Genomic DNA, 27,259 nt, shown 5'->3' on the forward strand with positions numbered 1-27,259 from the left:
AAGTAATTTGGAAACAAAAGAGATTCCTATGGTTTAAAATGATTACAGAAGGCTTCATGGATGTGTTGGAGCTTCAATAAAGTATAATGCATTGGTTCTGATCATTTTTATTCCTCAGACTTTTTTTTTAGCAACAATAACAAAATGTGTGTTGAAACCTTAAGGTAATTTAACATACTACTGATAGCATCCTACATGTTTTTAGTGCTTATAGTATCATTGAAGAATTTTTAGTATAAACCCATTAGAACATTGTCACAACCTCCTCAAAGACTGTGAAAAAATCACTAAATAAGAATTAATAATGTAGAAAATTAAGTGGGGATAACAAAGGCAGAGAGGAGAGTGGACAACATCTTGGTTATGTAATCAAGTTTTCTATTTTAAATTTCTCTCATCTTTGACCCATTCTTTCCTTTCTCACTACTATCCTGACACTTAAGCATCTCAAAAAATCCAGCCTGGGCAATGAATATTAGTAAACATTTATATAGCACAATGTGCCAGGCAGTTTACAAATATTATCTTATTTGGCCCTCACAACAACCCAATGAGGTAAGTCTGAAAAGCGATATTTGAATTCAAGTATTTCTGAAGCCAGGCACAGCATTCTATCCATTGCATCACCTAGTTGCCTAACTCTTTGAGACTTCATCATGAGAAAAAATAATCAGTAAGAGGATTCCTCTTATATAAAATGATGAAAAGTGGAATAAAGCAAAAGTAGGAGATAATACACAGGATATTCTCAAAAGTCTTAATATGAAGGTACAAATTTTTAATAGCTTATAACTGCTTTGTGACCTCTGGGACATTGTATACCATTACTACCACAATGTAAATGGAAGTAACAATAAAAATTCAAATTTAATCCCTATGTAATTACCCTGAAGAAAAGGTGTGAGATGCACCATCCTCACTTCTTTGCAGAGGTGAGGGACTGCATATGGGACACGATAGATACTATCAGACTTAATTGATGCAGTTGTTAATTCTGTTGAAATGTTCTTTTCTTCCTAATTCGTTGTTTTAAGATATTGCTCTACATTTCTGAGAAGTGGGAGAGATATAACAGGAAACTAAGGGGATATAAAAACTATATCTCAATCAAAACCATTTTTAGAGAGTGTTCCTTACCATTCAAATTAAAACCTTGGTTTGGGCCTGTGATGATTTCACCTCCTCGATTAAGGATTACCTGTTTATTAAAATCATCTTCAAGAAGAAGTGCTACTGATTGAAGGCAGGCCCATTCAAGGTCCTATATTAAAAAACAGATAATGAAAGATTGGGGGAGGGAAAGAGAAAGAAAAGGGGAGAAAGGGGGAACAGAGAGAGACAGACAGACAGAGACAGAGAAAGAGAGAGGAGAGGGGGAAAAGGGAAAAGGGGGAAAGGGAAAGAAAGGGAGAAATGGAGAGAAAGAGGGAGGGAGATAGAGAGAGGAAAAAAGAGAGGCAGACAGAGAGACAGAGAGGGAGGGAGGGAGGAAAAGAAGGAGGGAGGAAAAGAGGGAGGGAAGAAGGGAGAGACAGAGAGACAGAGAAAGAGAGAGAGAGAGACAATTAACCAAAATGTATATCCTTGGCACAAAAGTAATTGTAAATTAAAAGGAGCAAATCAAAGTGATAATTATGCCTTATATTTCACAAGTCTTTTGACAGAATATAGCTTAATGCCTGACACATAGTTTCTTGTTGACAGCTTCAATATAGAATGTGAAAATAAGGAATTTTTTAAGTATCCATGTAAAATTTCATTTTGTAATTTATAGTACATTGAGGCCAGACACATTTCAAAATGCATGCAGGTAACACACATACACATACACACACACACATACACACACACACACACACACACACACACACACACATACTCAGAATAACCAGAAGAAAACTATATATATATAATTAACATTTAAACCTCTGAAACAGATTTAACTTCTTGACATGCATTTTTTTAAAGGCAAAACTCAATTGCCTCCCTTCTTCACAGGATTGTTGTGAAAATATAATGAGATAATATTATCACATTGTAAACCATTATGGAAAGATGAGTACACATTAATTATCATAAATGCAATCTTTTTTATACTTTTGAACACTTGATATTAAATTTGCCAGATTAAGTGTTAAAACTATAAGTCCACAAGCATTCATTAAAGGTTTTTAATGTGCCAGGCACTGTGCTAAGCCCTAGGTATACAAAGTCAGAAATCTGACATGCTCAGATTTAGAGAGGTAGACAAAAGACCTCATTTCTTCCACTATAAATTATTTACATATTTATTAGTTCAAGAAATTCTACACAAAATAAATGTTCTAGTACATTAAGAAATGCGTCATATCCACTTGGCAATGTATTAAATTTATTCAATCTTGTCATCAAAGGAATTTATCTCTTTAAGACACCTGTTCTAATGTAATCAAATACTTATTTCCCCTATGCAATCATGCATGAAAGCCTCAAAAAACTAAGTATAACAGAAATCACTCTTACAGAGAAAAAATTTAATTTTATTTCATGTGGATTTGTTTCATTGTGATTTTACTCATTTAGTCATGAAAAAACTTCCAATGACTTTTGTTACCAGGACTGAATTACATAGCTTGTCATCTGAAATCTTTGAGTAGCATACTCATTTTGATTTTTAATTAAGATGTCCTTCTTACCTCATCACAAGGAGCCTGCTGTAGAGTGATTGTAAATTTATCTTTCCCAGTACCTTTGACAAGAATGTATTGGCAGACACCAAAAAAGGTATAATGTCGACCATCAAATGTTGTGAAATGAGAATCACCAACCACTGAACACTCAACTAGAAATAAAAAGAGGGATAGATAGAATAAAAACAGCTCAGTTCAGGATAGAATAATCATATAATTTGATCACTGAAATTCTAACTGTTCAGTAGCTTAACTGATAAGTTAACTAATTTAACAAGTTTCTGGAACAAATTTCCAAATTATTCAGTCCAATTTTTAAAATTCATTAAATGATTAAATATCTTTTTCACTACTCTTATTATATTCCATAACCCATTGAAACTTCCTAATATGTTGTCAGAGAACCAGGTGAAATATTTCATTTAATTGATATTTCCTAGTTGTATCCTGATTTTTGGTTTGTAATCCCATTTTAAATGGACTCTGGCATACCCCTTAATTTCTATTTCATCACAACCATTTGCCCTTTGATCCATCAGGAGCAGATCATACACAAATTAAAACAATGTGTTTCTACAACATCAGTAGTACCATCCACTTTTTTTTTTTTTTTTTTTTTTTTTTTCTGAGGCAATTGGGATTAAGTGACTTGCACACAGCTAGGAAGTGTTAAGTGTCTGAGGCCAGATTTGATCTCAGGTCCTCCTGACTTTAGGGAATGGTGCTTTACCCACTGCACCAACTAGCTTCCCCAATGTACCACCTACTTCTTAAAGTTGATTTTTTTTTTTAGAGAAAATTGCTCAATCGAAAAGTTAATAACTATAAGGTTACCTGGACAATCAAATTTTGTGCAATTCCAAGTTCCACCAACACAAACACTAGAAGAGACACAATACAAAATATTGTGTTAGTATTTTTCCAAACATTATATTGACTAATATTCAGAAAGCAATGCTGATAGGTTTTAAGAAAATCAAGCTAGAAAAAAATCTCATAAAATGTGAATTGATTGCTCAGAGAAGTGGTTGCCAATTTTTTTAAATCATGCATTACTTCCATTAAAAAGATGTTTTTGATTATATACCTTTAATATGTATGCACTTATTTCTAAATCACATGTGTATACTATTCTACTAATAATTTTGCACTTTATAAAACATGTACAAAATAGAAATCTTAAAAATATGATATGAGAATGAAACATTTGATGCAAGAGTTAATAGGAACTAATGGAGTTTACTGAGTAGGGGAAATGACACAATCAGACCTGAGTTTTGAGGAAATCATTTTGGAGAAATCATTGGCAGGTAAGTGTAGTATGGATTGCAGAGGGAGAAACTTGAGGAAAATGAGACCAATTAGGAACATATTGAATTAGTATGATAAAAATTATGAGGACCTCAATTTAGGTGGTTGCTGTTTGTGTAAGTAGGCAAAATGAAACAGATATAAAAATTCTGGAAATAGGACAGCAAAATTTGGCAACTGATTGGGCACATGGGATGAGGTAGAGTGAATTGTCAAGGTAATTACAATGAGACTGAAAATCTGGGTGAATGGAAGGATGGTGGTGACTTTGACAACAATATGAAAATTTGGAAGATGGGAAGAAAGATGTTATGAAATCTACATATCAATTGTAATTCATATATTTCTGATCACTTCTTGTAAATCACCCAAAGTGGAAAGTGTGGGAGCAAGACTCTTACTTACAGATAATTTCTTCCTACAAAGAGTCTCCCCTCTAAGGATCACTTTTGGTAATCATAAAGTAAACTAAGAGACAAGATAGGACTCCCCTGCACAGCTCCAGCACAGCTACCATTTTTGGTGTCTGAGAATTCAAAGGTCAGAAGAAAGGGGTGGATGTTGGGAGATTTGCACAGCAAAGGGAAGGGACAAGGAACAAAGAAAGTTGGGGGGGGGAGGGACAAGGAACAAAGAATCTTGGGAGGTCAGGATAGATGTGGTTATGTTGGAGATGGGCTCCATGATTGGGTTATAAAATGGAGAGTAGGAAAAATCTTCCCTAGTCCCACCAAAAACAATTAGAAAGAGAAAGCAACATACCATTCAGAACATTCCTGCTCAATTATTGAACCAACTGAATAAGATAATCCACGATAACTACAGGGGCACTTTTCCAAGGCTACACAAGTTCCATTGTCCATTATGAGGCCTGTGGGAAAGTATATATTTAAAGATAGTGATTAAAGAACAAAACATTAAAGTTTTGTTTCACACCATATCTGCATAACATGGTCATATTTCAATCAATCAACAAGCATTTTTCACTTTTTCATTTTTAAAAATTTTTATCTTCTTTCTCTTTCCATCATTTCCCCCATTTAATAAAAAAAGACAAGAAATGTGATCCTCATTAGACATATAAAGTTATGCATAAAATATTTCCTTATTAGCCAACCTTCAGGGGGAGGGGTACAGTAGGGAAAGCAAGAAAAATAAAGAAGGAAAAAAATCTGTTTCAATTTGCACTCAGAATTCTTTAGTTCTCTTTCTGAAGATAATGTTTTTCATCATAAATCCTTTGGAATAATAATTGTGGATCACATTATCAATCAGATTTGCTAACTCTTTCACAGTTCATTATCATGACAATATTGTTTTTTCTGGGTACAAAGTTCTAGCGCTACTCTTGTCACTGTATATTAGTTCCCATAAGTCTTCCCAGGTTTTTTTCTGAAATTATCCCCTTCATCATTTCTTATAGCACAGTAGCATTCCACCACAATCATATACCAGAGCTTGTTTAGCTATTCCCAATTGATGGACCTCCTTTCAGTTTCCAATTCTTTGCCGCTCTCCTTCCCACCAAAAATGTTATTTTTTTCCCTTTTATTTACCTCTTCAGGATACAGATTTAATAGTGTATTGTGAAGTCAAAAGATGTGCATAGTTTTAAGGCTCTTTGGTCATAGTTCCAAATTGTTCTCCAGAATGGTTGAACAAGGTCACAATTCCAACACTGGAAAGACTTTAATTTATCTCCATTACATATAATACTTGCTCTTGGTTTTAAATGGATTCTACTTATCATCTTTAGAAAAACACCATTTATTCTCTGCTTGCTAGTGTATGTAATAGGAAGGGATGTATTTTGTCAAAAACTTTTTTCTATATCTATTGATATAAACATATGATTATTTTGATTGTGTTATTGATATGGTCAATTATGCTTATTATAGTCCTCCTAATATTAAATATTGCCTTCTTGGTATAAATCCAAACTATCTACTTGCTAATATTTTATTCAACAAGCATTTATTAAGTATTAACTGTGATCCAGGCACTGTACTTAGTAAGCATAGGGGATAAAAGGAAAAGTAGTAATTGTAACTGCTACAAGGAGCCAACTTTCCAATGTGGAAGATTTCAAATAAACAGGCATACATAAGATATATAGAGAGTAGATGGAAAACCATTTTGAAGAGCTAACTTCCAGTAGCTAAAGGAACCAAGAAAGGCTTTCTGGAGAAGGTAGTGCTTTGGCTAAGTTTTGTAAGAAACCAAGATTTTTAAAAGCCAAAAAATGAGAAGACAGCATTCAGAGCATGGAAGATCACCAGCACAAAGACATAGAGAGAGGAAATGGGATGGTATGAAGTTTACAATGTGTCCATCATCTCCTGTGACAGACCTTCTAATCCACTCAGTGGATAGATCAACATATTTTATTACATTTTCAGTCTTGAATGTCTAACAAAGTAGAAATCCTTTAGAAATTTTCCAAATGTAACTATTCTTGTAGACTCCTCCCTGCTTGTGTCCTACCTCTTCCAATGAATACCATAATCATATCAACTTTGCCATTGTTATTTAAGAGAACTTGTCAATCAACCTTCTTATGCCAGCCAGAATAATAAATTTTAGTTGTAAACTCATAGCTATAAGTGTCAAAAATAAAAGTTATATTTAATTCAAAAACACAGGCATTATTTTACAATAATACCTTTCATATAAAAATAGATGATAAGTCTACAATTTTATAAAGAATTATAAACATTTTGCAACTTGTCAATCTTCTCTTAAGGCAAAATGGCTTTTGATGACAAATAATAAATTAAAGTAGTTTGCAATTAGAGTGAACCGCTTCCATATAATATAACAAGGGAGTGGATTTTTCTTCTTGCAAACTATTTTTTAAAATTTTCAATAGCATTTTATTTTTCCAAATATACATAAAGATAGTTTTCAACATTTCTTTTTGTAAGACTTTGTGTCCAAACTTTTCTACCCCTCTTCCTTACCTCTTCCTTCCCCAAGACATCAAGTAAATTGATATAGCTTAAATATACAGCAAACTATTTTTAAGGATCCTTGTGATTTCCCAAGCCAAATACCTCTCTCTCACTACCACTTCTCTCTATATATTGTCTGTCTCTATTAGAATACAAGCTCCTTAAGAGTCTCTTTGTATTTGTACTGTAGACACTTATCACAGTGCTTGGTATATAGTCAGTGCCTAATATCTTCATTGATTATACAGTAGTCTGAGTTAATAGGAATATAAATAGTGATGAAATGATAGATCTTTGGGGTATGAAGAAGAAACTTGGAAACTTAAGAAGATTAAAACAGAGTTGTCAGTGGAGGACTTAGAAATTTATGAGCTATTTTAGTGCTCCATTTTTCAAATTTTTACTGAATTAAGCCTATTGAAGATTTTACAGGTGTTGACTAAGCTAAGTATTATGGGAAAGCCAAGAGAAAGTTCAATAACTTTCAGTCCTTGACCTCAAGAAATTTACCATGTAGTTAAGGTAACAGCATGGTATGAAGAATAAATAGAGTGCTCGGCTTTGAGTTATAAAAACTAGGATTCAAAATCCACATCCAGCATTTAGTAATGATGTGATCATAGACAATTGACACATCTATAAAATAGTTTCTACCTCACAGGGTTGTTGTGGAGTTTAAACTATTATAATGTATGTAAGGTGCTTAGCAAAATTCAAAGCAAAGGATGCTAGGTTCAGGGCTGAAAAAAAAAATGAAGGGAAAAGAATTCCTTAAGTTTTTACAATTTATTTCAGCCATTATGCTCAGCCCTGGATGTGCAAATAGAAATAAGCATGACAGTTCTGTCTTCAAGAAGTTTGCCTTTTAATAGAGGATGATAATAAATAAAGGTGGAAAATATTGGTAGGGAGAGTGGGAAAAGAGATTTAAACAAAGATACTTTTGAAGCATCTTATTTAATGTGCTCATTTTGCTGATGAGGAATTCAAGCTCAAAGAAATGAAATGCCTTGACCAAGTTTACCCTGGGAAAAAGTAGTAAAGCTGGAATTGAAGTCCAGAGTTTTTAACTCTGAATTAAGTACTCTTCTTTTGTATTATGTTGCTTCCCATTACATGTGTCAGTTACCATTATACATAAAGTTTGTTGAATGGAATGAAGCAATCAGACAGAAATTTATTAGGAACTACTAATTAATATAGTACATATTTTAAGTACCATAAGAATTCCAAAAATGGAAAGATGATAAAGTCACGTGTGGAGGTTTCATTGAGCATAAATAGAGTCTTAAAAGATAAATTCTAGTGGAGAAAATCCTGAGGGATAATAGTTGTTGCATCCTGTGGATTCCAGTGGGAATGTGGTTTGATAGAGTGAGCCATAATGAATGCAACAACTGTTATTCCAATCATTAGGACAAAGATTGGTGTTAGTTGAGATCAGATATTTTCCCAAATAAACAAATTTTCTCCAGTTGTGAATGGAGTAAAAGTGAATTGTTTTATATAAAAGCTGACAACAAAGTTGGCTATTGGTCAGGTGTTGGAATCTTTACTAAAGTGTTAAGACATTTCTTTACAAAGTGTTAAAGACATTGGAGTTAATTTAATCTTAAGAGTTATTTTGGGCCAGAACTTGAAACAAGATACTAAGTGGAACTGATTTAACAATGCTTGAATTCACACCTTTAGAGAGCTCAAGTATCTAAATACTCAATGGAGTTCACACAAGAATTCAGGCCTGGCTTAGTCTGAATTCACACCTTCCTTAGGACCAGAGAGCACTCTGGGAGATAACCCATAATCCCTGCCTCAAGAAGGAGGAGTTAACCTTTGGGAGATCACATAAATGAAGGAAGCTCTTGGAGCAAAAAAGAGAATTTCTCCGGAACATCAACAGGCCTCTGAGACAGAACACTCTGGAAGAAAAGACGACTCGCCACAGACTGGAGATTGAGAAGCCACGAGTCAGAGCTGGCTGGAGCTGAAGAAAGCAGAGGCAGAAGCCAAGGACAAAGCTACAAGATCTCTTGGAGCCAGGCAGAGAGATAGGCCTCAACTAACGGGGCTAATTTGTAAGGAGAAATAAACGCTTGCATTTTTACCAGCTGGCTGTATTTGAAGTGATTATTACTTTGAACTGATATTAAAGCTGCTTCCAAGAAAAACCATCACAGTCAGGCAATGAATGGGATATAAATATAAATGTGAATATTTATTAAATATGCAAGAAAATATTAAAATTGGAATGAGAATCAGAGTATTATTACAAGTATGGCTTAGCTCCTCTACCTCCACCTCAAATTTACTTAAATTTTAAAGTACAAATGCAACTCAACAACATTTTAAGAAGTTTTGTCTTCTGTGAGACATCCAAAATGCCTTTGTGTCTGTATTTACTGAGAAGTATCTAAACTGAAGCTCCTGCTAAACACTCTTGACCAAAGCTTATAAGGTAAATATTATTTCAGGACTCATAAGTCATAACTAAAGACAGGAAATCACCTGAGATCATACCCTCTTTTTTCTTTTAAGGTCAGACACTCTACTCCACAAGATTGTATTAATTTGATGTCTACACTTACCATCAGGACAATAACATCCATCAAGGCATTGAAGATTGCTCCCAAGGCACTCTTTTTCAAAAGTGCAGGTGGGTGGACAACAGCTAATACAATCCCGATGAATAAGACTATCATCACATTTATCCACTGAAATATTCAAGCAGAGGATGTGTTAACCAACTGTATTCTCAACTTTTTCAGAGGAAAAGACATTATAATCACATGCAATGTAACAATAGATATACTTTTTAAATTTACTAACCCAGATCACACTCAAAAGTCAATTTTGAGCACTTGAAGCTACCAATTGTGTTAAGAGCAGTCCTGTGACTAAGAGTTGTTTACTTAGGACAAATTACATAAAATAAGCTTTCAGAAGTTTTCATTTGCCACTGAAAACATTAAGGGGAGAAAAAAAATGGCATGGCATCAGGTAAAATATAAGAGGCATTCACTTAAATTGCAACCATGGTGGGAGGGAAGGGGAAGGGAGAGAGGGAGAGAGCATCATTAAAAGTAGGCACTGTTTAGTAGCTTCCTATTTTAATTAACCAGTCTTCTGAACTACTTTCTAGCTCTTTCTGGACTACTTAAGGAATATAAGTGCAATGAGCACCTTCTAAATTTAAGTCCTTAGGATAAAGCTCCATTGCCCCAACCCTAATTAAAGTTCTGCCTTGGTTAATAAATTAAATTTGGAAAAAAGAAGAAAACATACCACATGCTGGAAAATCATCTCTCCATTCTTGAATGGGGTAACCAACATGGGAACAAGCTCGAGCATACTCTGTAGCAGCTCGGCAATAAGTATGATCATCATTAGTTCTGAAAAATAAAAAAAGAACCAGGATCATGCACACACAAAAAAAAGCAGTAATCATGCTTTTGAATTTTCTAGACTACTGGGTTTCTCCTCTTTCTTGCTAGTCACTTTGTGGGAATTTCAACAATCATTGGTGGCAATAGGTGTTCTTCTCTTTTATACTGAGTGTATATTTCAATGCAGAAGATAAAAAAATGTAAGATATTTGGATTGATGAACATTAATGTTGGATCTTCCTACAATTTAGATTTGGGGTTCTTAACCTGAAGTTTGTGAGATTGTTTTTTGTTAATATTTTGATAACTTACTTTTATATCATTACTTTTCTTTATAATTTTTTGTATTTTATTTTATGCATTTAAAAACATTATGTCAAAAGACTGGCAGATTGACATACTTAATCAGAAAAATAAACACAAAAAAATTAAGAACCTCTGAAGTCTACACCTTTTGAAGGGTTATGAACTCATTTCTGTTGGAAGAGGTATCCATTCTAATAATATGTGGCCCTAGCCTCATATTTATTTTTCTCTATGCCTGTCCCATTGAGATTTTCCTAGGTTTCATTAAGTTCCATTTCAACAAAATCCCTTTACAAGCCCCACTTTCACCCCCTGAGGTTCCATCTATTAAAGCAATTACAAAAGTACTACAAAATTACAGCAAAACTAAACAATTCAGATAGTCATTTAAAATTCATTATGATCTGATTTGATTCTTAGGAACATAAACTTTGTAAAGCTTCCAGAGTAGTCTTGATTTTTAAAAGATGACATTTCAAATATAATTTTGAGTTTTATAAGTTATAAATTACTAATGCTACTAACTACAATTTGGTTGAGTGAGACTCATCATTTCATTGAGGTAAGAATCTCCAGATGAAGAGATTCCTCTTCTACTGCATTTCAGCAATTTCTCTGTTGAATTGTACGGGATCAGGTACAAGACAAGATTTTTTGGTTTGTTTTATTTTGTTTTCCTGGGGTCATACAGATGGTAAATGCCATCAACAGGATGTGAATATAGACCTTGATTCTAAAGTCAGTTTTTTATCCACCATATCGTACTGTCTCTCTTTGACTGGTGTTATGTGATTTTCATAAATAAACTTAAATATTCTGCTAATTCTTGAAACATTAATCTAACAAAAATCTGTAAAATTGATATTATAAAATACATATTTATCTTTCAACACAAAAGATGAAGCACATGAAACAGAATAGGGACAAAGTCTTACAGATAAATGGTATTAAGATGTTATATATATTCTTGGCTCTCAATACTTTCAACATACCTATTATCAAGTTGTCATCTCAACAACATGGGATTCTGAATTATTGTAACCAGAGACTATAGTTTAAATAGTCCAATTAATTGAATTTCATTAGAAATGATGACTTGGCAGACAAATTGAGGTCTTAGAAAATTTAATAAACTGAGATTAAGTCTCAAGATAAAAAAATGGCCTCTTTTAGACAATTTAAGTTTGAATTGATGAGATCCTAGGAACCTAGACAGCTGTTATTATCCTGGAAATATTCATATTAATCGCTAATATTAACTCATGACATTCTAAATAATTGATCTGCTGAAGGCTAACTCACTGATCCATCCTAGAAAGTGATCTTGTTCACTTTTTATATATGCTGATTTGATAACTGCCATCTCTTTCTTGGAGCAAATTCCTTATTCCATATTTTCTAATGAATGTACACAATGTAACAGTGTATATTATGGTTATTGGTATTGATATGATTATCCTCCTCTGAAGTATAAAGTATATGTTGAGAAGAAGCATGTTTTATCCAAATTTTGCATCTTTCCTGAGCACTACTTGGTCCACATGTAGTAGATAACAAATGCTTGTTTGATAAATGAATCGATGAATGGATGAATGAATACACCTAGTTTACCTGGTTAAAAAAAAAAATGAGAGAGATCAACAAAAGCCATTGAACCAATTGTCTCATTTACCATCCCTGTTATTCCTAGATTCCACTTATATAGCATAACCCTACAAGAAGAGCTCTGAAAGGAGGGGCCACAAGGCAAAGTTTCAAGGCAAACAAAAGCAGTGACTCCTTCATCCAATAGTTTTGTAAGAGTGACCTGTCCTTCATAGCCATCCCAGTGACATCATTCTGATACTTTCAGATCCTTTCATAGCTCTCCTTCTTCTTTTCTTGATTGAGGCTAGAAATTAACCCAGATATTAAAAAATATTTCTTCATTGGCTAAAGAAAATTGAATTTTGATACCATTGCTTTCTGAAATCCCGTCATACTTACTTGCAAAGATCATTGATACAGCTTGCAATATAGGAATATGGATCAATATACTCATGACAGCTGAGGAAAGGAAACTGCAATAGTATCTGACACTTGAAGAAAATCACCTGCCCAGAAGAAGAGCATAGTTAGTGAGAGGACATTTCTTCTTTTTTTTTTTTTGACTTGCCCAGGATCATACTTTATTTATTTGTTTGTTTGTTTGTTTTTATAGCTTTTTATTTACAAAACATATGCATGGGTAATTTTTCAACACTGACCCTTGCAAAACCTTCTGTTCCAAATTTTCCCCTCTTTCCCCCCACCCCTTCCCCTAGATGACAGGTAGTCCCATACATGCTAAATATGTTAAAGTATATGTTAAATACAACATATGTATACATATTTTATACAGTTATTTTGTTGCACAAGAAAAATTAGATTTAGAAAGAAGGTAAAAATAACCTGAGAAGAAAAACAAAAATGCAAAAAAACAATAACAGAAAGAGTGGAAATACTATTTTGTGGTCCACACTCATTTCCCATAGTTTTTTCACTGGGTGTAACTGGCACTCTTCATTACTGAACATTTGGAACTGATTTGGATCATCTCATTGTTGAAGGGAGCCACAGAGGACATTTTTTCTCATGTTTCCTCACCATCTTGTACATTATGTGTCTCAAAAAATTCTACATCAGAAAATGTACTTTCTATTTTCTTCATTTTTTTTTCCAGGAAAAAAAAAAGGAGACACGGCCCAGGATTTATAAGATAAGTTTTTTCCTCAGAAATGTTTTAAAACTAGATTTCTGATTCTTCATAGAGAAACACAAGGGGCAGAACTGCCTTCATTTGTGTGAATTGGCCCTACTCTGCAATTTAAAGCTTTAGTATGTAACCTGGGATACTGAGAGTTTCAATGATTTGTCCAAAAAATGGAACTTAAACCCAGATTTCCTTGACTCAGAGGTTCACTCTGTATACCCTAAGCCATGTCTCTCTCATATTCTTATGAAAAAAAAAGAGTCATTTCTTTTTCTAAATTTTAGTATTTATTCAAATAGTGTCTAATAAGTTAACAAAGTAATTGCTACAATTCCTAAAAATCTGCTACTTTTGTTGTCTTCTTCTTTTAAAATTTTCAATAGTATTTTATTTTTCCAAATACATGTAAAAACGGTTTTCAACATTCATTTTTGCAAGATTTTGTGTTTCAAATTTTTCTCCATCACTCTATTATCTTTCCCATCATCAAGACAACAAACAATCTGATAAAGGTTAAATATGTTCAATTCATTTAAACCTATTCCCATATTTTTCATATTATTTAAGAAAAATCAAACCAAAATGGGGGGGAAAATGACAGAAGAAAAAAAAACAAACAAGCAAACACCAATAACAAAAAAGTGAAAATACTATGCTTTGATCCCCATTCAGTGTATGACTTTGTACTCTCTCTAGATGCAGATGGAGTTTTCCATCCCAGAAAAAGACTCACTTCTTAATGAACAAACTTCTCACAAAAGCCATTTCATTCGAATTTTAATAGGTTACAAACATCTTTGCTCCCAGTGATGTGCATCTCCCTTCCACTAATAGATATCAAAGTTCCATCCATGCCTTAGCAGACATCAATATCATCACAAGGCAGTTAGATTGTACTGGAGATAAAGTGTTGGCTTGGAATCAAAAAGATCTGATTCTGAATCCTACCTCAGAATTCTAGTAAATGTGTGAGCCTCAATAAGTCATTAAACCTGTTTGTTTATAAAATGGGGAGAACAATAGTATTTACTTCAAAGGATTGTTATAAGGATCAAATAGATGATATATGGAAAGCCCCATGAAAATCTCTACTATTATTATTATGGATTAAATGTTGTAAGTAACAGACCCAAGATTCAAATCTAGATTTTAGAAAGAAATGGATGAACATTTAAGTTATTACTAAGTGCAAAGTATTGAACTTTTGACTTCAAATTTTTACTAAGTCTTCAGATCTTTCACTAAATACACACTTTAAGGTTTTGTTGTCATTATTGTTGCTTTTTTCCATTTTGATAGGTCTTGCTAGATCTTATATTCCTATATTTGAGAAGTCAAAGGAACCTTCAGGCCCCATGGTGACTTCTGAAAGCTAAAACTTACTAGTAAAATTTTATATAAAAAGCTTCACAATATTCTGTTCTAGAATTTTATGGGGCTCTAAATATTTAAGTGAAATGCAACATTTCATTTGCACTAAATGTGCAAATTTGTCCACAAAAACCTCAATTTTATGGAGCATTCACCCAGGGCAAATGCTCAAGGTGATCAGAAAAAGTGATACAAGGATTCTCTCAAAGTCTTTCTTAAGAACTTTAGAATTGATTGTATGACAGAGAGGCACAGAACCACCCAGCATGAAATGCCCTCATCATGCTAAGCAAGCAAAGCAGAATTGAAGTAGCTCAGAAGAAACTCGAGATGCTCAAAGTTAGAGAATCCACCCCAAATGTTCATATGGAATATTTGTATCCAACTTGTGGCAGAGCATTTTGAGGTAGTATAAGGCTCAGAATCAACCACAATTAGACACATCATAACTTGACTAACATAGTGACATTATTTTATTCCTCTTCAGGAATGAAGGACAACTACAACATGCTCATATTCTGATGACTACATAATACCATTGTTATAATTGACAAAAAGGCAATTTACCTCAAAAGGATGTATTCCTGTAGAACACGGACTTGGAAAATCTGAGTCAGTAGCTATACACCCATCATCCTCTGCAGTATGGATAGACCAGCTATTGGCAAATAGGGCTATGTCTTCTGTAACTTCATCTTCTGCTCAAAAACATTTAACAACATTATTTTCCACAAATGCAAACTCTTTTCTCTCATTATAAACAAAGTGAAAATTTCAAGATTAGAAATAACTTTATATCCTATCAATCAAGAAGTATTTTCTAAGTGCTTACTACAGGCATTATCCTAGATGCTGGAAATACAAAGAAGAAAAAGAGCAATCTCTACTCTCAGAGAGCTTATGTTTTTATGTTATTAGAAGATGGAGAATAGGACTTCATTAGCTTAGGGAGCAGCCCTGTGAGGAAACATTCCACCAAAGCAGGTGAATGTTTTCTCTACAATTGATAACGTTATAGATTTGTCCAAATCTTATCCTCACCTCCACTGCAATATCTCTCTCTTGTGTTTCTCTTTGTTTTTGTTTCTCCGTGTGTCTCTCTTTTTCTCTCTCTGACTCTGTTTCTCTCAGTCTCTGTTTTTCTGTCTGTGTCTGTCTCTGTCTCTGTATCTCTTTGTCTCTGTGTATGTCTGTCTGTGTCTCTCTCTATTTCTGTCATATACACACAGAGAAAGAAAGAGATAGAGGGACAGAAAGACTGAAGAAGAGATTCAATCAGCTTGGAGAAGAGGACTTCCTGATATACCTAATCCAAGAAGTCAAAAATTAGAAACAGAGCCTAACAATCCCACACTTTAACAGCAATCATGGCCTGAAAATCATGGCAAAACCTTAGCCTCCTTTGTAGGGACAACTTAGGGACTACATCAGGGGAACTCGAAGAAATACTAAATTCCTCAAACATATTTTTCCCCAACAATTTCTTGAGCATTTTTTTTCAGATCTAATCAATGAAAGAATTATGTTAACAAGCAATTATTAAGCATCTATTATGCGCCAGGCATTGTATTAAACTTTAGGGATACAAGAAAATCAAAAATCCCCTGCCCTAAAGGAACATGCAATCTAAGGAGTACACAGCTTTCAAATTACTATACATGATAAACTGGAGATAATATCAAAAGTTGAAGACGTGGGAATCACCATAGGCATCATGGAAGGAACAGTCACAATAAACAAGATTCTTGGGTTTAAATTTCATCTTTAAGATTCATTAGTTGCATGACCTTAAACTCAATTTCATCATCTATAAAGTGAAGAGCTTGGACAGGATGATCTCTGAGATCCCTCTAGCTCCAAGTGTCAGTGTCTTAACCATGTGCGTCTTTAAAAGCACAGTTTCAAGTTATTTGTGGAGGCTGTGCACAGTGGATAGAACACTTACTCTCTGTCTCAGTTTTCTCATCTATAAAAAGAATAATAACAGCACCTACCTTGCAGAGTTATTGTGAGAATCAAATGGGATAACATTTGCAAAGTACTTAGTACAGTGCCTGGCACATATTAGGTGTTCAATAAATACTTATTCCCTTCCTTTTTCCCCTTTTAAGTTGCATTAGTTCTGTGGGAAAAGATAGGGACTCAATCAACAATTTCATTAATATAGGGAGTTTTCTCTAACAAGGTGGATTAGTATTTTCTTTGGTGTTTCCCAGAGTATGAAAAAGATAAAAATGACTTGACTATAAGTCATACAGCAAACATGTGTTAGAGGCAGAACCTGAACCCAGCTATTTCTAGCTTTGAAGTTAGCTCTCTGTCCTTATGTCATCCTGTCTCTCATAACTCCGTGATATTAATATAAAGTCTAACTATATATCATATTCTATTAAAAATACCTATTGCTATAAAAAATTTCAATATCATTACTGTTATTGCAATCAAAAAATAAAAAAAATATTCTTTTCAATAGCCCACAGGTTCTAAGCCTGATTTGTTCCACAAAAGTTCAGTGCAACTAAGGATTGCTGAAGTTCAGTTCCCAGAATTCTAACTCCAGGATATAAATGACATATATTTCACTACTTATCTTGTAATTAATTAAAAGGACCTGAAAAACTGGATTTTTCAAAATGAAGTTTTCTAATCTTGAACCTTATAAATATTAGTTTGGCAGTTTTGAAATCTAAAATGCTGTGAAACAAAAATCACAGATCAGAGAACTTTAGAGCTGGAAGGGAACTTGGAGATCATTTTGTATGCAGCCCTCAGTCTCAGAAGGCATGAATTATGGAGAGGGCACATTCAATTTCCTCTTGGCAAAAAATTTAAATCTTCCTGGACACACACAGTGAAAAGCCTAGTTTCTTTGTGATGCAGCCCCTGAAGCATAAGATACACACAAGCAGAAAAATACAATTTTTTAAATCACAGATGAGAAATTACATTCCCAACTGCATTTAATCAAACTGCTTAGTTGCCCCCTAAATATTATTTATATTAGAGAAATATAAGACTAAGTATAGAAAGAATACCAATCTTCTTATAACAAAAAGCAAAAAACCTAACACCTAGACATGCATAAGGCAGTATTGATAGGTTGAGGGAGGGGAGTCTTTATGGAGAAACCTGAGGTTAGTAGACGTTGCTATAAAAATTATTTTTATTTCTTTAATTTCAGAGCTAGCCAGAGACAAAATTGTCTTCAATGCCCTTCTACTTTCCTTTTTATGAAACTATCTTGCTCCTGTCATTACATTTTCTCTTATCTATTCTGATTTCTAGTAACCCAGGATTCTCATATTGTCCCAAATATCCCACCATAGCATCCATTCAGTATATGTTCTCTTTCCCTGAGTAATGCCTATAACTCCAAACAATAAACAATAAAGATTTCTTTGTTCCACCATTTTAATTCTTCCCTTCATCAAGCTTATGCAGTTTCTGCTCTGGTTTCCATGCCCTGATCTCTGAACAAGCTCTAGGTATTTTTTAAAGCCAATAATGACCTACTTCTTTGATCCCTTGGGAAATGAACAGATAAATGGATTTGTATTACTAGGACCACAGTTTGACTAGGACCACAGGGTTCTGGTCAGAGATGAAATACATTTAATAAGCTAAGAATATATTTACTTGATATATTACTAACTCATCAAAATGGCTTTAAACTGAAAAGGCAGATCTAAGAAGAAAATTATCTATGTACTTAACAAGAAGTCTGGCCTATAAGTTTCCTCTTGTAGATGAATATCATCTACCAAATATGAGTCTAGCAATAATGTAAGAAGGGAGAGAGGGGAAAGGGGAAATAAGCATTTATGTAGTATCTACTATGTACCAAGTATTGTAGCACTTTATAATATCATTTCATTTGATTCTCACAATACCCCTGAGAGGTAGCTGCTATTAGATTATCTCCATATAAAAACTGAGAAACCCGAGGCAACCAAAGTTTAAGAATTCCCCAGCTCACACAGCTAATAAGTGTTTGAGGTCACATTTGAACTGAAGTCTTTCTGACTTGAGGCTTGAAGATCTACTTGGCTGAATAGCAATAGAGATTCAGAAAATTCAAGAAAGGAGCTGTATAATTTCTTCTACATAGTAGAAGAATATATCCTTTCTTGAATTAGAAATTTGTTATATATTTTGAATTTTCCCTGATGTTCTGCTTTCTGTCTTTCTTTTTTTCTATTCTGTTCTTTTAAATAAAAAGAAAATTAAAAGAAAAAATAGTGTACTTATTAATAATACCTGGGGGAGAAAGGAAAGGATCTAGCAATCAAACATGTGCTTCAGATGTCTATAAATGCATGCATTGTAATAAGCAAGATGAAGTAGGCACTTTAACATAGAAAGGTAAGTTTGACTTTATAGATATAACTGAGATTTAGTGAGATAAGTGAAACCCATGGCTGGAATACTGCTCTCAAAAAGCTTCAAATCTTGTTCAAAAAGAAGAGGACAGGTAAGATGGGGAAAGATTTTAGAAAGAGAGGGCAAGAATAGAAATTTGCCTGAGAGATTCATTAGAAGAAGTCCTATAAGGAGCTGACTGTGGCACAAACCTTTCCTTTGCCCCTACAAAACTTAGCTGTGAATCACATCATCAGAACCCTATTCACTTGTAGGAACTTAACAAATCATCTCTGCCATGTTAATAATATGTAAATATTATCCTTTTAGAGGGGAATATTTGCATTTTGACAGGATACTTCTGGCAATAAAGTGGCAATAATCCCACTGACAATATTAGGTATTAAGCAAAATAAAATGACTGGGGTATACAATATACTCATAAGCCTTTTGGCTACTTCTGTTGACCTGCTTTGGACCAGCCCTGCTCTGCTTATTAAAGAGATAAATATTTTTCATCTTCATTTATATATTTATTTGTTAGGACATACGACAATATAGTTCTCAGCAATTCTTTCATTCTTTGACCATTACATGTTGGTATCTGTGTTGAAAATAAACCCTGTTTTTAAGAGATCATCAAGATAATTGTTACTTAAACATTCAATAGTTCACTTAGGTAAATGTTATGATTTTAAGTTAATTTTACTCCCTTTTCCAACCTACCAGGTATTGTGAAGGATAAAATTTAAGTTGTTCATTTTTCTATTCCTCATCTTAACATGTAAAAGTAAGACTTTTGGAAATAATCACTTTTAATACATTAAGAATTAATGTGATTTGCTGGTTTAAAGGAATATAATTCACAAAATAACAAATATCTCACAAACAAAAATGGGTGGATAATCAAATAGATAATTATTGCCTGGAAATAAAGTTCTTCCAAATAATTGTATCATTTTCTTTGCATTCCTCTGTTTATCACCCTATCTTTCAAAAAAAACCTACTAATTTGCGATCATTTAAGATAACCTTTCTGAAATTAGCAATAAAATATCTCTCTCCCAAACAAGCAAATATGCCCCAAATGTATTCCAAATTTATATTTGTATTTAGTTAAATGTAAAGTATTTCCTGTTTTTCAAGTTTCACATGAAATAAGGTACCACCCTACTCAAGCATCACTTAAAATAATTATACAGGAAAAGGGATTACCAACTAACTGATATTTCTAAGAATCTGTTTGAAATTAACAGCTTGAACAGGGGAAAGAAGACATTCTAACACACCAAGAATAACAACAACATGCATTTTTTTAAAGGACTTAACTGTGTACCAAGGTCAAGAGAACTTGACCTTCTCTCTGTCTCCCAGACTCACAACCTTGATCTTCCTAAAGTTCAGGTTTTTTCCCTCTCCCCCAACATTCAATAAACTTCAATAGCTCCCATAAATTCCAGGATCAAATAAGACTTTGCTCATTTAGCTTTTAAAGCCCTTCATAACAGACACTCATCTTATCTTTCTCTAGTCTTCTGACACTTTAATTCTTTCTATGTCTCCTATGATTCAGTGACCCAGACCTTCTTGCTCTTCAGAAACATCTCTCAATCTCCCAACACTGCCTTTTCCACTGGCATGATTGTAGTACTCTCCTATTTACCTTCACCTTCTGATTTCTCTGGTTTCTTTCAAGATTCAGCTCAAATCCCACCTACTTCAAGTTGTATTTTGGTTGATGTAGGCATTTTACTTACCATGTTGTATTTGCAAGTCATCAGACTGAACGTCGTTATAATTCCCACAGAGACCACTGGTTTTTCCTTTGTGCTCCTCAGACAACTTGATGTAAATGCCAGATATGCCATCCCAAGCTAATGAAAAGCCAAAGTTTGTTTTCACCAGAATGTAGTCAGCAAGCCTCTCAATGTGAACATGCCCAATTGTCTGTGGTAATGTCAACCTGGAAAAATAGAATAATAGTGTTCCTAAGAGCTCTGATATGAAGTCAGTGATAATGAAAGTCTTCTGGGATGATTTGGTTCTTCAAATGAAAGAAAACTTTTTCACATTAATACCAATAGACTTAGTTACCAAACATCCAATCTGCAAGCAATCAGTAATTTAGTTCAATTTAATTCAATCTATCAACAAACATATATTATGTACTAAAAGACAAACTATGTGCAAGGCAATATACTAAGTTCTAAAGATACAAAGAAGAAATACTAAACTGTAGTCTTCAAGAAATTTACAATCTAATGGGGGTGAGGTTTGAGATGTTTATACAAATAGCCATAATACAAAGCAGAATGTGATCAATACAAATGAGACATCAGTTTCATTTCAAGCCAATTATACCAATATAACCAATATGTATTAAATTTCTTCCATGTGCAAAGCACAAAGTGTTGCAATTAACAACAATAATTGTTCTTCTAGCTTTAGGGGAAAAGAATAAAAGTGATTTAAGAAGAGGGGAAATCAAGATATCCAGCATAAAGGAGAGTTGAACCTTAAAGGAAGGGAAGGGAGGGGAGTGGGAAATGAGTCCATTCTGGTGTGGGGTACAACAAAGAGGAAAGTCACAGAAATTGGAAATAACAGTTTTCCTTGGATCCTGCCTATATTTCCAATTATCTACAGGATGTATTTACCTGGATATCCTAATGACTCTTCAAATCTAACATAACCAAAATTAAACATAGTATTTCCCAATAAAGCTTGTACTTCCTTTTGATTTCATTATCTCAGGCAAAGGTATTACCATTTACCCAGTCTGTCATGTTTGACAACTTTACATTATATTAATATTTTAGATTTAAGAGAAAAGGAAGTGTCCCCATCACTTACCAAATCCTTTTTAATTTAAGTCTTGCAAAATTTTTGGCCTAACCTCTCTCTTCCCACTAGAAACAACTAGAAAAAAATAAAACACTTATTGCCCTTTATTTACTCATCATCCATCTATTACCACAGCCTCCTAACAGCTTCCTTTTTGCCTCACTCCTTTCCTCGTATTCATCCTTTGTAGAGGTATCAAATTGATTTTCTTTATATATAGACTTGTTTATGTCTCTTTCCATTTCCTACTAAATGAAGTTAAAATTTCTTAGTCTGGTTTTTCAGTCTCCTCAATATAGCACCATTTGATTTTGCATATTTATGTTATACTTCTTTCCTTTATAGCAGTCAAAATGAATGGTTCATAATACTTTGCATATACCCCGCACATTCCCATCTCTAGGCCTTTATCCATGCCTTTGATGAGGGTCCCTTATATCTCTTGAATTTTAATCTTTCCCATAAAATCCTTTTTTAATTTTATTTTTATTATAGCTTTTTATTGACAAAACATATGCATGAGTAATTTTTCAACACTGACCCTTGCAAAACCTGTTCCAAATTTTCCCCTCCTTCCCCCCACCCCCTCCCCTAAATGGCAAGTAATCCCATACATGTTAAATATGTTAAAGTATATGTTAAATACAACATACGTATACATATTTATACAGTTATTTTGTTGCACAGGAAAGATCGGATTTAAAAAGAAGGTAAAAACTTGAGAAGAAAAAAACAAAAATGCAAGCAAACATTAACAGAAAGAGTGGAAATGTTATGTTGTGGTCACTCATTTCCCAGTGTTCTTTCTCTGGGTGTAACTGGATCTGTTTATTACAGGTCAATTGGAACTAATTTGGATCCTCTCATTGTTGAAGAGGGCCACATCCATCAGAATTGATCATCATGTTCTATTGTTGTTGAAGTGTATAATGATTTCCTGGTTCTGCTCATTTCACTTAGCATCAGTCCATCAATCACCCGAAGCCTCTCTGTATTCATCCTGCTGGTCATTTCTTACAGAACAATAATATTCCATAACATTCATATACCACAATTTACCCAACCATTCTCCAATTAATGTGCATCCCTTCAATTTCCAGTTTCTAGCCACTACAAAAAGGGCTGCCACATTTTTGCACATATAGGTCCCTTTCCCTTCTTTAATATCTCTTTTTTCCCATAAAATCTAATCTAAATATCACCTCTAGGAAAACTTTTTTGCCCTCCCTGGGAATTTACATGGCACTTTAATTTTAATTTTCTTAACTTATTGTGTATTACCTTTTATATTAGAGTTGTTTATACTTGTGTCATGTCATTAATGGAAGGTAAGCCTTATGAAAGCAGGAATCATGTCTTATTCATTAATTTACTTAATGCATTAAACAAATATCTATTAGGCACTGACTATGTTTAGAACAGATTCATTCTTTCCTCCAATAGTATTTGACTAGTTTCAACTTGGACAAAAATCACTACTGAAATTATTTTTAAAATCATTGCTTTCTCCCAAATTGTGGAAGCAGTTTGGAATAAAAGACAAAATTCTGGGCTTTGATCTTGGAAGTCCTAGAATAAGTCCTTCTTCTGACCCTTACTAGCTGTGTGATTTTTGAACAAGTCATGTAGTTTCTATGTATCTCAATTAATTGTATATGCCTTATCTAATAAATACATAGGCTCATTTCTGTGTCAGCCAAGGTAAAGATGTATTCTCCATGTTAAAGAAATTACAGGACCTTCACATATTCATCTACCTATCCTCACATTGGGAGGCAGTTAGATGACTCAGTGAATAGAGTGCCAGGCCAGGAGTCGGAATCTTACTGAGTTCAAATCTGTCCTCAGCTACTTAATAACTATTTGATCCTGGGAAAATCACTTAACCCTATTTGCTTCAGTTTCTTCAACTATAAAATGAGCTGAGGAACATGGCAAACCACTCCAATATCTTTGCCAAGAACACATCAAATAAGGTCACCAAGAGTAAGCTATAAATGAACAACAGCATACATTCAATTGACATTAGAAGTTTTTTTTTTAATCTCATTATAAAGTTAGTAATAGCAACAACCAAACATTTCCATATAAAACGAACAAAAAAAAGAAAATTGTGTATAAAGCTTTGAATTTCTTTTGTTTTGTTAATAATAGCTTTTTATTTTCAAAATACATATAAAAATAGCTTTTTATTTTCAAAATACATATAAAGATATAAAGATTCAACCTTGAAAAATTTTGTGTTCCAAATTTTTCTCCCTCCCTTCCTAGATAACAAGTAATCTAATATAGGTTAAACATGTACAGTTCTTCTAAACATATTTCCACATTTACCATGCTGCACAAGAAAAATCAGATCATAAAGGGAAAAAATGAAGGGAAAAAAAGCAAATAACAACCAAAAAAAATGGTGAAAATACTATGTTATAATCCACATAATGTCTCCATAGTCTTCTTTCTGGATGTAAATGGCTGTCTCCATCATAAGTCTATTGGAGGGTAGGCTAAGCCGATATAATAAAAATGACAATTCTGCCTAAGTTGCTCTACTTGCTCAGTGTCATGCCAATTACACTGCCAAAAAATTATTTTAAGGAAGTAGCAAAAATAATAACAAAATTCATCTGAAAGAACAAAAGGTCAAGAATATCAAGGGAATTAATGAAAAAAAAAATACAAAATAATGGTTACTTAACAGTACCAGATCTAAATCTATATTATAAAGCAGCACTCATGAAAACCATTGGCTAAGAAATAGAATGGTGGATCAGTGGAAGAGATTAGAAACACACAATATGATAATCAAGGTCTATAATAATCTAGTATTGATAAACGGGATAAGAACTCACTATTTCACAAAAATAATATGTCATAAACTAGGCATAAACCTACGTCTCACACCCCATACCAAAATAAAGTCAAAATGGGTACATAATTTGGGCATAAAGGATGATACCATAAGTAAATTAGGAGAGCAAGGGATAATTTACCTCTCAGATCTTTGGAGAAGAGAGGAATTTATGACCAAAGAAGGACTAGAGAACATTATAAAAGACAAAATAGACAACTTTAAATACATTAAATAAAAAAGGTTTTGCACAAACTAAACCAACAGAAACAAGATTAAAAGGGAAGTACAAAACTAGGGGGAAATCTTTATGGCCAACATTTCTGATAAAGTTCTCATTTCTAAAATAAAAATGTCAAATTTATAAGAATATAAGTCATTCCTCAGGTGAAAAATGGTCAAAGGATATGAACAGACAATTTTCAGTTTTCAAAATTAAAGCAAGGGGCAGCTAAGTGGTGTAGTGGATAGAGCACCAAACCTAAAGTCAGGAGGACCCGAGTTCAAATCTAGTCTCAGATAGTTAACACTTCTAACTGTGTGACCCTGGGCAAGTCATTTAACCCCAATTGCTTCAGCAAAAAAAATGAATAAAATCCTTCAAAATTAAAGCCATTTTTAGTTATATGGGGAAAAAATGCTCTAAATTACCATTGATTAGAGAAGTGTAAATTATCACAACTGTGAGGTACCATCTCATACTTTTCAAATTGGCTAAGATGACAGGAAAAGATAGTGTTAAATGTTGGAAGGGATGTGGGAAAACTGAGATTCTAAAGCATTGTTGGTGGAAATGTAAAATGATCCAACCAAAGAGCAATCTGGAACTATGTCCAAAGAGATATCAAACTGCATACCCTTTGACTCAGCAGTGCCATTACTGGATCTGTATCCCAAGAAAATCATAAAGGGGAAAGGATCCACTTGAGCAAAAATGTTTGTAGCACCTCTTTTTGTGGTAGCAAAGAATTGGAAAATGAGTGAATGCCCATCAATTAGGGAATTGGTGAATAAGCTGTGGCAGATGAAGATAATGGAATATTTTTTTTTCTATTCTATAAAAAATGACAGTTGATTTTAGCCCGAAAGAATTTCAGCAAGAACTAGCAGTGATCAGCTATGAAATATTTGTTTCTTCTCAGTGATTGAGTGGTCCAAAGCAATCTCAGTAGACTTTGGATAGAAAATACCATTTGCATCCAGAAAAAGAACTACAAGATTGAATATAAATCAACCCAAGCTATGTTCACTTCTTTTTGTGTATTTTTTTGTTACCTCTCCCATGGTTTTTCTTTTGCTCTGATTTTTCTCTCCCAACATAATTTATATATATTAAAAGTAAATAAATTTAAAACAACAACAACAACAACAACAAGTCTATTGGAATTGACCTGAATCATCTCATTATTGAAAAGAGCCAAGTTAATCAGAGTTGATCATCACATAATCTTGTTAACTTAGTATCATAACTTGAGGATTTTAAAAGCATAATTCAACACCGATAGTTCCAGCACTAATTAGCTTGTTCTTATTCCATACAAAACTTTTTAAAAACTTTTTATAAGCACTTTAGAGCCTTCTCTCAACCAAATAGCTCCAAAATATCACTAATGCTCAGTATCCAGTATATGAATTTGGCAGCATCTTTTCAGGAACGTCTTTACCACCTTTACTATCTTAAAGCAATATTTACTCAAATATTAATAGATATAACAACGCTAATACATGTCTCAAGGTGTCCTATTCCCCTCATCCCTAAGTCAGAAGGTATATTAAAAGGGCAACGAACTCAGATACTGGGGTTCAAATCTTTACTGAGTGTTTTGTTTGTGTTTCTGGGCAAATCATTAATAATACTTCTCATTTCCCTCATCTCTAAAATGGGGGTAATAAAACTTTTCCCACCTTCCTCATAGGGTAATTGTTAGGAAAGTGCTCTATTAAAAATAAGAGAGATAGTAATATAGTATAATAAATGAATGAGACTGAATAAATAGTAAATCAATTAATGAGTGAATGAATAAATGAATGAAAAGCATTATTTGTGTACTTTTTATGTGCCATGCATGGTGCTAATCATTGAGCAAATAAATTCAAAACTGAGATGTTCCTGTTTTCAAGGAGCTTACATTAAAATATGGAAGCAATACATTATAACAGATTGGTGAGCAGCAAAGAGAGCTATGGTCCAAGAAGCCACAAAAATGCTGAACAGAATAATAGGATAATCAATTGATATGCTTTATTGGAAATTAGAACACTAAATAGAAAGTGCCCTAGAAATGAAGAAGATCTGGTTTGGTGGGTGTTATTATAAGTTCCCCAAGTAGTAAAGAATTAAACTAGGTTTCTTAGGCCATAAAGCAGAACTAAGAATGCAAGTGGATATAAATATGGGATTAGCTAGCATTAATAGTCAAATTCTGATCAGTACGGGGGGAGTCATTTCAACAAATAGGATAGAATGGAGAGAGAGAAAGTAGAGT

At 33.5% G+C, this 27,259-nt stretch overlaps 1 protein-coding gene across 1 annotated transcript in view; it reads right to left on the minus strand.

The window, feature by feature from the left end:
* Positions 1-27,259, minus strand: part of OTOGL (otogelin like) — a 194,616-nt gene that overhangs the window by 156,614 nt on the left and 10,743 nt on the right. Inside the window, exons 5-13 of the mRNA XM_031940155.1 lie at positions 20,839-21,044; positions 15,290-15,420; positions 12,607-12,713; positions 10,214-10,320; positions 9,517-9,642; positions 4,743-4,851; positions 3,504-3,550; positions 2,676-2,821; positions 1,138-1,261 (exon numbers count right to left, since the gene is read on the minus strand). Of these exons, the coding sequence (XP_031796015.1) occupies positions 1,138-1,261; positions 2,676-2,821; positions 3,504-3,550; positions 4,743-4,851; positions 9,517-9,642; positions 10,214-10,320; positions 12,607-12,713; positions 15,290-15,420; positions 20,839-21,044 (1,103 nt within the window). The remainder of the gene's footprint in view (positions 1-1,137; positions 1,262-2,675; positions 2,822-3,503; positions 3,551-4,742; positions 4,852-9,516; positions 9,643-10,213; positions 10,321-12,606; positions 12,714-15,289; positions 15,421-20,838; positions 21,045-27,259) is intronic.

Source organism: Sarcophilus harrisii, chromosome 5, assembly GCF_902635505.1.
Source record: "Sarcophilus harrisii chromosome 5, mSarHar1.11, whole genome shotgun sequence".
NCBI lineage: Eukaryota > Metazoa > Chordata > Mammalia > Dasyuromorphia > Dasyuridae > Sarcophilus > Sarcophilus harrisii.